Raw genomic sequence first — 12,136 nt, forward strand, 5'->3', positions numbered from 1 at the left:
CTTTATTCTTTGAAAACTCAATACTACACTAAATATTTATTAAATTCACATTTTTCTCATCGGGAACAGCTGTATTTCTGTTGAACATATTTGAAGCACTGAGTATTTTTGTTCCTTAATAATACTTTTGTTTACAGTCTGTAATGTCATAAGTAAAAGATCACTTCTCACTTCTGCCTACTGCTGCTACAGGACTTATTTTCTCTACTACAGCAGGATAATTAAAAAAAATAAATTAGTGTTAGGATTTTCTTGACAGTGATAGCCCCTTAGCTGCTAAATCTGCTATCCCATCCATCACTAATCTCAAGCAAAGCAAGCATTAGTTTCTTTGTGACTTATCTAGGTCTTTAGCAGATCAATAGCACAGCTCAGATGTTTCAGACTCTTCCTTGTTAATTCACATTTATCTTTTCATCCAAAGAAGGTAAATTACCTCACAGAGAAGCTGTGTGTTATCCCCAATAGCAGTTTATAATGTTGCAAAGTCAGCGTGACCCACATATCTTATCTCAGCTGGAATGCATTTGTCACTGTCTCCTGTTATGATCATCTGGTACAACGCCCTAGAAGAGAGGTAAACCTGCAAAACAGCTTCACCGCTTTTATTTAATGACCTTTTTTTGCCATGTGTTCCTGTATCACCTTCAATTTAAACTGCTAAAGTAAAGGGGACTTTTTCCTTTAATGCTCCATTTCATCATTTTTATCATTAGCAAAATTTTCATTCCTCAGCAGCCTTCATTTCTGCTGTCGTGAGAGATCAGTAGGTGGTGACAGCGAGACTGGGAATGGAATCATTTATTAATAGGTTAGTTCACCCTCAGAAGGGACTGCTGGGGTTAACTCTACGTTTGTACAGTTGGCTGCTGGTTACCTGAAGCCTCTCAGGCCCTGGGAGTCTTTAATGCTCTTAGGAAAAAGGAATGAGAAGCTGCAACCAGACTGCTGCAAGAAGAAATGCTGTACAAAATGAGTTTGACAGCAATTATGCAGCTGGGACTCATTCCTTGCCGAACTAGAGTGAAGTAGGTATTTCAGTATCTGTTATTCTAAAAACTTCATAAATTATGGAAAGAAAACATAAATACATTTGGCTTGTAAGGAGTCTGACCCAGCTGGTTGCAAAACCAGGACATTTTTATTCTGTTCCTTCAGGTGAGCTGAGCAACTTCTGCCTGGGCTGGACTCTGTTCTGCGAGTGTTACATTCTTAGGTCTTTAGCTGAGAAATTAATTGGTGCCATAGAGGTCTGCTCTTTGATGTGAAAAAAAGGTAGGTCTGTGTGATTTCTTCCCAAATCAGATTGTACAAGGGAGGCCCAACATGGAGCGCCCACTTTCTGTGGCTGCCCAGCTGGGAGGAATAGCAACAGCAGATGCTCGCCCCTCAGGTGGAGGTGGACCGTCCAGCCAGGGTGACCTTAGCGGGGGGAACTGGACGGCTAGGAGGGCACAAAGCGTTTGCCCAGGTGCAGGTGCGCTACCCGCGTGCCTGCAGCCCCAGCAGGTTTGCAGATAACCCAAACAGGGGGTCAGTGCCCGGGGGGCACCCAGCAGCAGCCCCCAGTTGCTGTAGGGAGGCACCAAGAAGACGAAGCCAGACTCTTTGCTGAAAAGTACAGTGGGAGTCTGAGAAGTCAGTGGTCACCAGCTGGGAAAAAAGGGAGAGTTCTGTCTGGATGTAAGGGGGGGAAAAAAATTAGATGACCAAGCTTTAGAACAGGAGCCTGTTCTAAAGTTTTCCTGGGGGAGCTCTCAAATTGAGGCGAGACCAGCAGGTGTGTCTGAACTGGGGGAAAGGATGGGTTTCCATCTGTACGTACTCATTTTCACGGAAGGAGCAGGGCAAGGGTATATTGGATGTTTCTGAAGTGTTTTCCCCTCCCTGTTCTCTGCACGGGTGACTGTACGTGCTGAAGTTACTTAGCCTTTCTTCGGAAATCTGCACACACCGTAAGTTTACTGAACTGTCCCTGTGGCTTAATTTGTGTTCAGGAAAACAACCAGGGCATTAAAGGTAAGAATTTCTGAACACAAACTGCCATAAGGTATCGAGGATAAAAGAATTCTCCAGTTGTGTTTCTTTCTTCTTAGCATTTTAAACGCTGCAGCAAACCTGAACAGGATGGGAGATGAACAATGAGGCACTGAGGACTGGAAGGCACAAAATATTTTTCCCTTTGGGATCTTAGCAGATAGTAGAGCTGTGTCCTGTCCCTTCTGTGAAAGGTACGCTGCTCACAAGTACCGTGTCCATGCAAATATAAGCCACCTCTTGATTTTAAAAACAACTTTGTAAACAGACTTATTGATCTCTGAGATATGTGTGGGGTTTCAACCATTTTTACTGCCACTTTTCTGTCTGAACGCCTTGCTGTGCTGGAGGCTAAGTCAAGATACACTTTTGTTCTCATTTGAGAGTGTTGCTGTTCCAAATTGAGGATATGGTGTGAGCAAAGATCAAACGTTAAATCTGAAGGTTGTTTGCTGTTATTTCCAGAAGCAAGGTGAGGGAACCTGATTTTGTTATTTTGTTTGACAAGAGAGAAATTTCCATTTATTTCCAGTGAGGTATGTAGCTGTTCACCAAGGAGAAGGGACAGCAAAAGGATCTTTTGCACCTTTTTTCCCTGTGCCACCTACAAGCCTTCAGCTCTGAAAGTTGGTGGACCTTCTTCCTGAGTCAATGGAATCCTTGGGGAAGAGGGGTTTGGGCATTTGTTTCCTGGCATGCTGTTGAAGAAACTGATTATTTAATGTTTTTTAGAGAGCTGTAGTGGTAATACCATTTGGGAAGAAGCAGTAGAGAAAGTTTAGGGTCTTATTCTGTCTCATCTCCATCCACTTGTATCTTTTCAGTTAATTGTCTACTAGAGTTTAGTTAGTTAGTTAGTTGTTTATATATATATAAAAACAATTTCTATATAGTTATCTAGTCCCCTGAGGACTGGGGGGAAATATTTTTCTCCCAAAAAGGGCGACTAGCCAAAGCTTCAGAAAGAATTCTGCTGATCTGGGAGATTTTTTAGAAGATTTGAAACTGATTTTAAATAGTATTTTTATCCCGTAGCTAGGCTGCTACAGGCATATTGAGCACAGGTCAATAGAAACGTGCAGACTTCATACCCGATTCTGAGAGGTGTTCTTCAGCTCAGCTTGTTAATTAATTTTATAAAGTAGGTAACGGGGGGATTTTAAACACAGCTTTAGAGAAGCTGAAATGGGGGAAGTTTTTGAGGGACCCACGTAGGAGGGAAGCTGGAGGTGAGAGGAGCTGCCCCGGGTTTCGCTGGCGGATGCAGCGGTGACCGGGCTCCTCTCGCCCCGCCCGGGGGGGGTCCCTTGCCGGGGACCAGGCGGCCGCGGGGCCCCGCCCCGCCCGTCGGGCTCCCGCCGTCCCGTCACGCTGCCCGGTTCCCCCAGCTCCCCGCCCCGCTCCCGCCGGCCCCGCCCAGTAGCGGCTAAAGGCCCCGAGTCACGTGCCGGGGGCGGCCCGCCCTCTCGGCCAATCAGCACGGCGGGCGGGCTTCCCCCGGAAGTTGAAGCCGTTGCCCGCCCTCCCGCCGCTGGTTGCCGTGGCAGCGCGGCCGGCGGCGGCGGCGGGCGCGATGGTGAGCGAGCAGGCGGGCGGGTGGCGGCGGGGGTCCCGGGGCCGCGGCTGCCCTGCGGCACCGCTTCTGTCTTGTCGCCCGAAGGCGTCCGGGCCGTGGGCCGTGGGGCTGGCGGCGGAGGTGGAGGAGCGCTGCGAGCGGAGGCGGGTCGGCGGGCTGAGGGCCTCCCTGGAGCGGGAGCGGCGGCTGGAGGAGGCCCTGCGGCGGGTAAGGGCCGGGGCCGGCGGGCGGAGAGGCGATCACGCTGCCTGGCTTTACCCTTCAGAGGGGGGTTCTGTCACCGTTGTTCCCTGAAGGCGTAGTGCTGCCCTTTGCCCGCTGCCGGGCCTGCGGGGGCCGTCACGGGCCTGACGGGCGTTGTTGGCCCTGGGCAGGCAGAGGAGGACAGAAACCGGAGGGAGCTGCAGCTGGAGCGGGAGGAGCGGCTGGCAGCTGAGCTGGCGAGGCTGAGCCACGAGAAACTTAAAGACGAAAAGATGAGGCAACAAGTGAGAGAGAACAGGTAATGCTTCAAAATCCTGACAGCTTTTTAAACTAGCTTTTCTGGTAAATCCATCTGAATTCGCAAAAGTGCCGTTACAGGCGCAGCCGGCCAGCGGTGTGCTTCCTGCACGTATTTTACTCTTCTTGATTGTGTGTCGGACTGAGCCATAGGTGCAGCAGGATGGAGCATGCAATGTTTTCAAGCAACAGAGAGGAAGCTTTAGTGTGCTAAAATCTGATACGCAATTTATTTTTTAGAATAGGCTTTAACTTTTTAAACTTGTGCAGCAGAGAAGACGATAAGTAGTAAGAGTGTAGGAAAAGGTGGATTTTGCGCAGTGCTCAGCGGGCAGTGCTTGGAGGGGATGCTCCAGGTGTCAGTGAGCAGCGCTGGAGGTGAGTGCGGGAGGCCAGAGCAGCGCCAGGTGCTGCAAGCTGCGCGCTGACAGGACAGGCCTTGTGAGAGTTGTAACAGAAGTGGAAATGAATCTGACCTGGGAGGAACAGTTATTTTAAGATTAAGGTATGATAAACAGTTATTGTAAGCAAATTTTGTTTATAAGGGTAAAACTGATCCACAAAATTTTAGCTTTTAATATATCCATATATATATGTACACTTACACATATATGTAGGCATACATGTTTATGTATACATTTATGTATATATACATACTTACATGTAAAATATGCCAAACTATTAATAGCACATGTAGAAATAGTGATAACTCTTTTATTTTTAAACAGGTATTGTTTTCTTTTTCTGCTCTTTTACTAGAGCATTATTTTTCATTTAAAATTGCGGTTTCCCCCCCAGAATATTTTTTTATGCATTGTGTTTAAATAATGATGGAAATCTCAGGGTTTTTTCCCCACGAGTACTTTCTTCCTTGTAGTAAGATAAATTATTTTTTTTTTCCCCACTAGTCTTGAACTTCGAGAGTTAGAAAAAAAGCTAAAATCCGCTTATATGAATAAAGAGCGAGCTGCACAGATTGCTGAAAAAGAAGCTATGCGGTATGAGAAAATGGTAATTAGCTTCACAGTGTATCCCAGCACCTGAGTGTTGTATCTCTTTGTATGGGAATGAACATTTCTCTTTTGAAGCTGATCTTTTAATGTAAAATACTGTTAGGTGTAAACATTCAGAGTTTATTGAAAATATGTTTTGTGTTAAGAAGGACTAATTAGCTTAGAAAATGGTTTACTTTGCTGTTGCAATCAAAGTAATAGTGAATTAGGCTGTATGAATGGATGTAGTTTTTATTTTACTGGGTTTGTAATATTTATCCAAGTTAATACTCTGATACGCTTTGTACAGTAACTGCTTATTGTGGTGAACCCTCAGGCACAGATTGTTGAAAATGTTACTATTATTAAACACATATTTGAATAACTTCAGGAAAAATTGTGAACTTCTGTTTATATATAGAATAATATTGTGATCAGGCAGATGATTCTGATTAATTTTTAACTTTTTATGCAAAAATCAGTTTACACATATTGCTATAAAGACAATGCATTTATTGAGGATGTTCTACGTAGTTACACCACATTCCAATTCTTATGCCCACATGAGCTAGTTTTACTCGTGCTGGATGCTTTACTTCATTTTTGCTCAACACGCAACTGCCTTTAATATTGTTACTTCTCCTCCAGTTGTGTAGTTATTGAGGGTTCTACTTACCGAATTAAGTTATTAAGCATATTAAGACGTGATAGGCTGAGACAGAAAACTTGCCTTATTTGTAATGCAGTGTAATTCCTTTTTATACTGCGTATTTTTTCATTACAAGTTGTATTAGTGGGAGTAAAAAAAGAATCTTGCAATATTTTTTTTCCCTCTATAGAAACAGGAGGGTGAAATAGCCCAAAAGATGAAGGAGGAGTACGAAAGGCTAATCAAAGAAGAAAGTTCTGCAGAACTGAGGCGACACAAGGAGAAGATAGCCTATCAGCAAGAACTGGAGAAACAGCTTGAGGAAAAAGAGAGGAAGAAGCAGGATGCTTACAAAGAGTTTCTAAGAGAGAGAGTCATGATTGATGAAATTGTAAGAAAGGTCTATGAGGAAGATCAAATGTTAGTTACTTTGATATTTTAATATTAATTTAAAACAAAACAACTCGTGTAATTCCACATTTGTTTCATAGACTGAGGCCCGTTTTAGTTTTCCTTGGTCATATTTTACTAACAAAAGACTGACTTGTGCGGATTTTGCTGTTGAAACATCAGAATGTGCTTGTCATTTCAGTCGATGTTGTGTCCTTGTTCCCCAAACACAAAATCCCCCTTATTCCAGGGAGTGCTTCCATTGGGCCCATCGTGCTGGCAATGACGGCATATGAGATATTTCTGCCTCGCTTCGTGTCACTGCCTTTTTGTGAGGCATGTTGCATGCCTGTCTCATGGACAGAGATAGGAAAGGAGGTTTCTGGGGGCAGGGGTGGGGGTGTGGGGAGAGAGCGATATTAGTATAAATAAATAAAAAGTTTAGGAGATCCTGGTGCACATTAGGCTACTGGGCTTCCTTCTTTCTGTTCGGATGGAGCATGTGAAAAACGCAGTAGTGAGACCTATGTGTCCAATGTGTCCTCCTGAAGAAAGGTGTTAAGGCATGAGATCCCCCTTTGGGGGCAATTCAGTGATAAGTATTTTCAACGCAGGTACCTGGTTCCCAGCTGAATAGGTAAGCAGAGCCATTTAAATCTTCGTCTTTGGAATATGTTGTTAAGGGTGGTCTGTTTAATATTACTCTGCTCTATGTTAAATAACATTTTTTCCCTGTCTTCTACAGGAAAAAACAATTGAAGCTAGATAAAATGAGAGCAACTCAGACATACATTGAAGAATTTAAAAAAGAACAAGCTACTTGGAGGAGAAGGAAAGAGGAAGAGATGGAAGAAGAAAATAGAAGAATTACGGAGTTTGCCAGCATTCAGCAACAAAGAGAAGAAGATCGGATGGCTAAAGTTCGAGACACTGAGGAGAAAAAGCAAAGGCTTCAAAGCATGGTAGCAAAAACTAAAGCTGTTCGGAAAAAAATAGTGTACATTGGTGTCTTTCATTTAGAAATCTTTCCTTCTTCTACCAGATTGCCCAGAACCTGGAAAGAGAACAACAGAAGCGTGAAGAACTGGAACAGATCCGCCAAGAGCTGTATCTGGAAGAACAAGCGGAGACAGAAAGGAAGAAGGAGATGGTAGGTGCTGGCAGGTAGATGAAGCAGTACCTGCACACTGGGGGGGAATATTTCACTTTCCCTGGACTTCTGCGCATACATACATGAGTATTTTGGTACTTGTCAGATAGCAGGGTTTTTTATATGTCCTGTGTATGTTACGTGAACCTGTGCGTAAGCCGTTAAGGGGAAATGCAAGTGGAGAGGAGTATTGCAACTTTGCCGTAATTCCTGGACAACGTTCAGGTTAGTGGAGCTGGTCTGGATGAAATTTATGAAATAAAAGTAGTAGTCTATATGCAGGAAAACATATTTCACGGAGCATTTGTAGCTATGGGTAGGCTAATCTGATTTAAGCAGACCAGATGTGAGAATTTTAAGAGAAAAAGAAACCATTTTGAATCACTGATCTAGAAATAAGTCATAAAACAAATGCAGAGACAGTATTTCACCCAGCCTTCCTCTGTCCCTTCACTACTTCTGATGTCTTTGTGGTGGAGCAGCGCTCCCTCAGTCTTTGGGCGTTGTCACTGGAGTTGTTGATGCTCGAAGAACATTTAGTGAGCCTGTATCCCGTGTGCAATTCCTTCTCTCTCCAAGGATGCTTTTCATAGGCCGCGTAACTCCCATTTCAATGACTTTTCCTCTGTCAATGCTGGCAGGTCTGTCGCGGTCTGGTCTGGGTTGGGTTGGGTTTTTTTTCACACTTTGGATTTGCTGAGTCTGCGGGGCTGTTTGTGACTTTGGGATGTTTCTGAGGGACTCCTTGAGCCCCTTGGAGTCTGTGAGCTGGTTCAAAGCAGAAATCTTTTAATTCTGACATGGGTTTAGGCGTATTAAATAAATCTGAATTGTTTTCAGTTCTGTTCTGGCACCAAGTGTCTATTGTCAACGCTATTTTCTAAATGTTGTTAGTTGGACAAGCACTTTGTCTATTTATTAAGTGGTTGGAGGGAAAACTGTCTTTTTGAGTTTCCTTTGCCATTCCTGTTGTATTTATGTTTTAATTTCAGGAAGACAACTGAAGGTTTTGAGTACCCTTATGGTTCCTTTCATACACTTATTTATCTCATGAAGGAGGGTGCCAGTAACTTTCAAGTTCAGGTTTAAGTTAAGCGGGTTAATGAACACTTGCTTTTGAATGGCCGTTTGCTTTTTCTGACGGGCTTGCCCACACGCTGTCTTACCTTGCTATGGGTGACAAACAAAATGTAAGGCAGGCTGATACACCTAACACTGTTATTTTTAGAGTGTTGTTCAGGATGACTTGTCTTGTTGATTTACTTCATGCTAGTAGAAAAAAATAATCTCCTTTTGTTCTGGAATTAGAGAATCTTGAGACATTTACTTAACTGTTTAATACCAGACAGCACCATTAGATACGGAGTGTTTGCTCCAGTTATTTATACTAGAAAGTAACAGTTACAGTAAACTTATTCCAAGATAAATCAGGTAGACTGGCTGATGGTGATCAAACTTTTCCAAAGTATGTTCAGTAACAGCATTTTATTAAATTTCCTTTATAGGCAGAAATCGAAAAGCGAATAAGGCAACGCTTAGACTTAAGGCAAACATACGAAGAGCAACTGGCGTTAAAGAAGCTGGTGCGACAAGCTGTGCGAGAAGAGGAAGAAGCCTTCAGACAACAGATGTTGGCCAAGTTTGCAGAGGACGATCGCATTGAACAGATGAACGCTCAGAAACGAAGAATGAAACAGCTTGAACACAGAAGGGCTGTGGAAAAAGTTATCGAAGACCGTCGCAAACAGTTTATTGCAGATAAAGTAAGAGTTTTCACGTTTGGTTTGAGCCAAAGCGTGTCAGTATGAGAATACTTCCGCTGTCCTAAGCAACAAGGCTATTGTTATAGGGAAAGGTGACAGGGGGATTGCAGAGAAATGTGCAGGGGGGAAGCAGGCCTTTGTTTTGGTTTGATGAGAAGAAACCTTTTTAGAGCTAAATTTTCTTTGTAGCTCAAGAGGTGAGTCAGCAACAGTCCTAGACCCCTGTATGACCTGATGTGTGCTGCAAGTGGCTCTTCAGGAGCCGTAGGATCAGCAACATGACTGTTGCCCAGTTCAGCATCCCTGCCCAGTGGCTCTGATAGACATGTGAGAAGGGGAAGCCCCAGCCTTGATTTTTGACAAGGTCTCTTGAATTACCATCTGAGGAAGAAAAGGCATAAACTGAAAACAAGCCATGCAATCCCATACTGCAGATTTTGGACCTGTATAGGGTGTACATCACATGTGTAATGCGAACTGCAATTTCTAGTCATCAGCATGAGAACACGTGCCTATTTCTGCTTTTCCTGGACTAGAACAGTAGGGCAGGAACAGACTAACTTGTCTGAGAGCCAAGAAGGAATCAGAACTTAACTACCTTTAGAAGGGCTTCTAGTATGAGACCACACGCTTACACAGCAGACTAGCCCCGTGTCTGGGCATTCAGTCTTCTCTACTGTTTAAGATCTTTTTCTAGTTACCAAACAGGTATTGTTTAAATAGTGCTGTGTGGCGTTTTCCTTATGCATTTCCATCCTTTTCAAATTAACTTCTTGTGACCAGGAGTTAAGTAAGTAGAAGTTCAAAATCTGCTTCACCAGAAGATTTTATCATGTGGTGAATATTGGTGGAAACAAACATTCATAGAGCTGAAAATGAACAGTTATGGAGACTTTCTCTTCTACTGTAGGAGCGTGAACTCGAAGAAAGACAGACAGAGGAGAGAAGACAAGAAGGCATCCATGCAATTGTTGAAGAAGAGAGACAGAAACTCCTGAGAGAGCATGCGTCTAAATTACTGGGTTATCTTCCTCGAGTAAGTGAATTTTATTTTAAATGCTTTAAGTACTTGTCCTGTAAATCAGTTTTCTCTCAGATTAGTTGAAATTGCAGAACCGTGTAAATTCCTGGAGTCAGTGGGTGTCCTTATTGTGTCAGCTCTCCCGTGCTCACCTTTTCCTTTATTTTTTTTTCTCTTTTTGAGCTGGGAAGCAATTTACAAAATTATGCTTTCAGACTCTACTGCAGTCTTGATACCCAGAACAGAACTTGCTGAAAGCTTCCACAGTGCTTTGCGCATCCAGTTTTTGGAATATGGAACGTTAAGTTTTAAAGCGGGGCTTTTCTGGCTAGACAGGCGTCCGCTGTATCTTAAACCCTGTTTCCACCAGATTTCTCAGTTGGGGTTTTGGGAGTTATTTCTTCAGAGTGTTGGCCATCTTCTAAGTCTTCTGTTACCTTGGAACAAGCCTCCTCTCTGTTGCAGTGCAATAAACTGCAGCGCTTACAGAAGCATTTCAAAGTTCGCTTTGTTTGTCCTTGTGTTTTTAAAAGCTACAAAGATGGAAGCAATTCTTGTCATAGGAACAAACTACAATTTATTTTGTGTTACACTACATAATCTGAAAGATCACCCGATGGCACACAAATGGAGAGCTGCTTGAGGGATGCAAAAATGCCTTTACAGTAGGGAGAGAATTATCTGACTATTTAAAGAAATTCTTTTCTGCAGTACTGGAAAACATGGTAAATGCAGAAGAATATAAATTTTATTCAAGTATTAATATGCTAATTTGGTGCCTGAATTTGTAAAATTGAGAGTGAGTTATTTCCTAACATAGATTTGATTAAAGGATAACTCAAACCGACAATATCTTGATACAGTTTTCTGGTTTGAATTTACCGTTGTAGGAAGTCTTGGCTGTTTCTGCGTGTCCAAGGCTCAGACCTGTTCCGTGGTGTTGAGATTCTGCTTTATTCTTTCTCTGTCTCAACAGTGTGTCTGAATCACGTGGTCACGCACCACGTTGCTTGACTCAAAGCGGTTAAATAGGAAGGTGCTACCTAATTGTAGAGCCTCCAGTATAAATTCAATTTATAATATTTTTTAAAATGTTGCAAGGTGTGTTCTGTAGGTCGTACACATTTTTAGCCCTAAAATTAATTGAGAATTAGTTAAGAGATTTAGATTTCTAGGTTCTTCTGTTTCCTTTCCACAAAACATAGGTTCTGATTAAGTTGTTCATTAGCAGCTGATTTCCAAAACTATTTCCTTGTATGGGCCAACTTCTACACCACTAAAGGTGGAGGCAGAGCCCTGCCCCAGCCAGTGCTGCTTTACCGTGCAGTTGCTTGATGTTACTAAACCCGCACCTGTGCTGACTACGATCACTGCTGTTAGAAGCAGAATGCGGGTAAATGCTGCCTTTTGTACAGTGCTCACGCTGGAATCGTTACGGGGTTCTCACCATGGTTTGCACAAAGAACGAGAGCGGTGGTTCTAGGTTGGCACCCCCTGTGCCAGCTTGGAACTCATCTGTTAAAGTTCTGTGATGGTTTTCAGGGCTGTTTGAAAGGTCACACCGGTACCGCGGGTACAGGCTGTTATGTTCACTTCCATAGAAAACTGCAGGGATCCACAATAATCTTGCTTAACCTTCCGATGTATGTTTCTTCCCCTTATTGCAGGGAATACTCAGAGACGAAGATGATGTCAACATGCTTGGAGAGGAATTTAGACTGGCTTACCAGAAGAGAAGAGGTAATGCTTTTTCAGAAGAGAGCTGAAATTTCCTGCATCTCATCTCCTCCTTTGCCACAAGGTGTCATCTCTTTTCTAAGGAAAATTTCCATATGTTCTTAACGGTGAGGAACTCCTTTTTAATATCATTAAAATCTCCATTTTAAGACTGGACTGCTAAACTGATGAGCAGTTAGTTTTCTTTAAGTGTATGTTGTCCTTGTGTTTTCATCAATAAACTCTTGTGGAGTTCTCAATTATTCTCAGTGATGTTGCAAAGTTAAAAATGTTTTCTCCAGCAACTCTGCAGAAACCTAAGCTAGTGTAAATTGTTGTGT

General features: G+C 43.0%; 1 protein-coding gene across 1 annotated transcript; it reads left to right on the forward strand.

The window, feature by feature from the left end:
* The first annotated feature begins 263 nt into the window (after nt 1–263).
* MNS1 (meiosis specific nuclear structural 1) lies at nt 264–12,058 on the forward strand. Its single transcript, XM_080396663.1, has 10 exons — nt 264–3,613; nt 3,698–3,820; nt 3,988–4,115; nt 5,023–5,125; nt 5,946–6,175; nt 6,891–7,107; nt 7,188–7,295; nt 8,801–9,058; nt 9,969–10,094; nt 11,747–12,058. The coding sequence occupies exons 1-10, from the start codon at nt 3,611–3,613 to the stop codon at nt 11,843–11,845; spliced, it is 1,395 nt and encodes a 464-aa protein (XP_080252789.1). The 5' UTR covers nt 264–3,610; the 3' UTR covers nt 11,846–12,058.
* Nucleotides 12,059–12,136: the final 78 nt, after the last annotated feature.

Source organism: Falco punctatus (genome assembly GCF_963210335.1).
Source record: "Falco punctatus genome assembly, chromosome: 7".
NCBI lineage: Eukaryota > Metazoa > Chordata > Aves > Falconiformes > Falconidae > Falco > Falco punctatus.

Coding starts and splice junctions, on each gene's coding strand:
- MNS1 (XM_080396663.1), top strand. Junction 4,116..5,022: donor CAACAAGTGAGAGAGAACAG/GTAATGCTTCAA, acceptor TTTCCCCACTAG/TCTTGAACTTCGAGAGTTAG. Junction 6,176..6,890: donor GTCTATGAGGAAGATCAAAT/GTTAGTTACTTT, acceptor TGTCTTCTACAG/GAAAAAACAATTGAAGCTAG.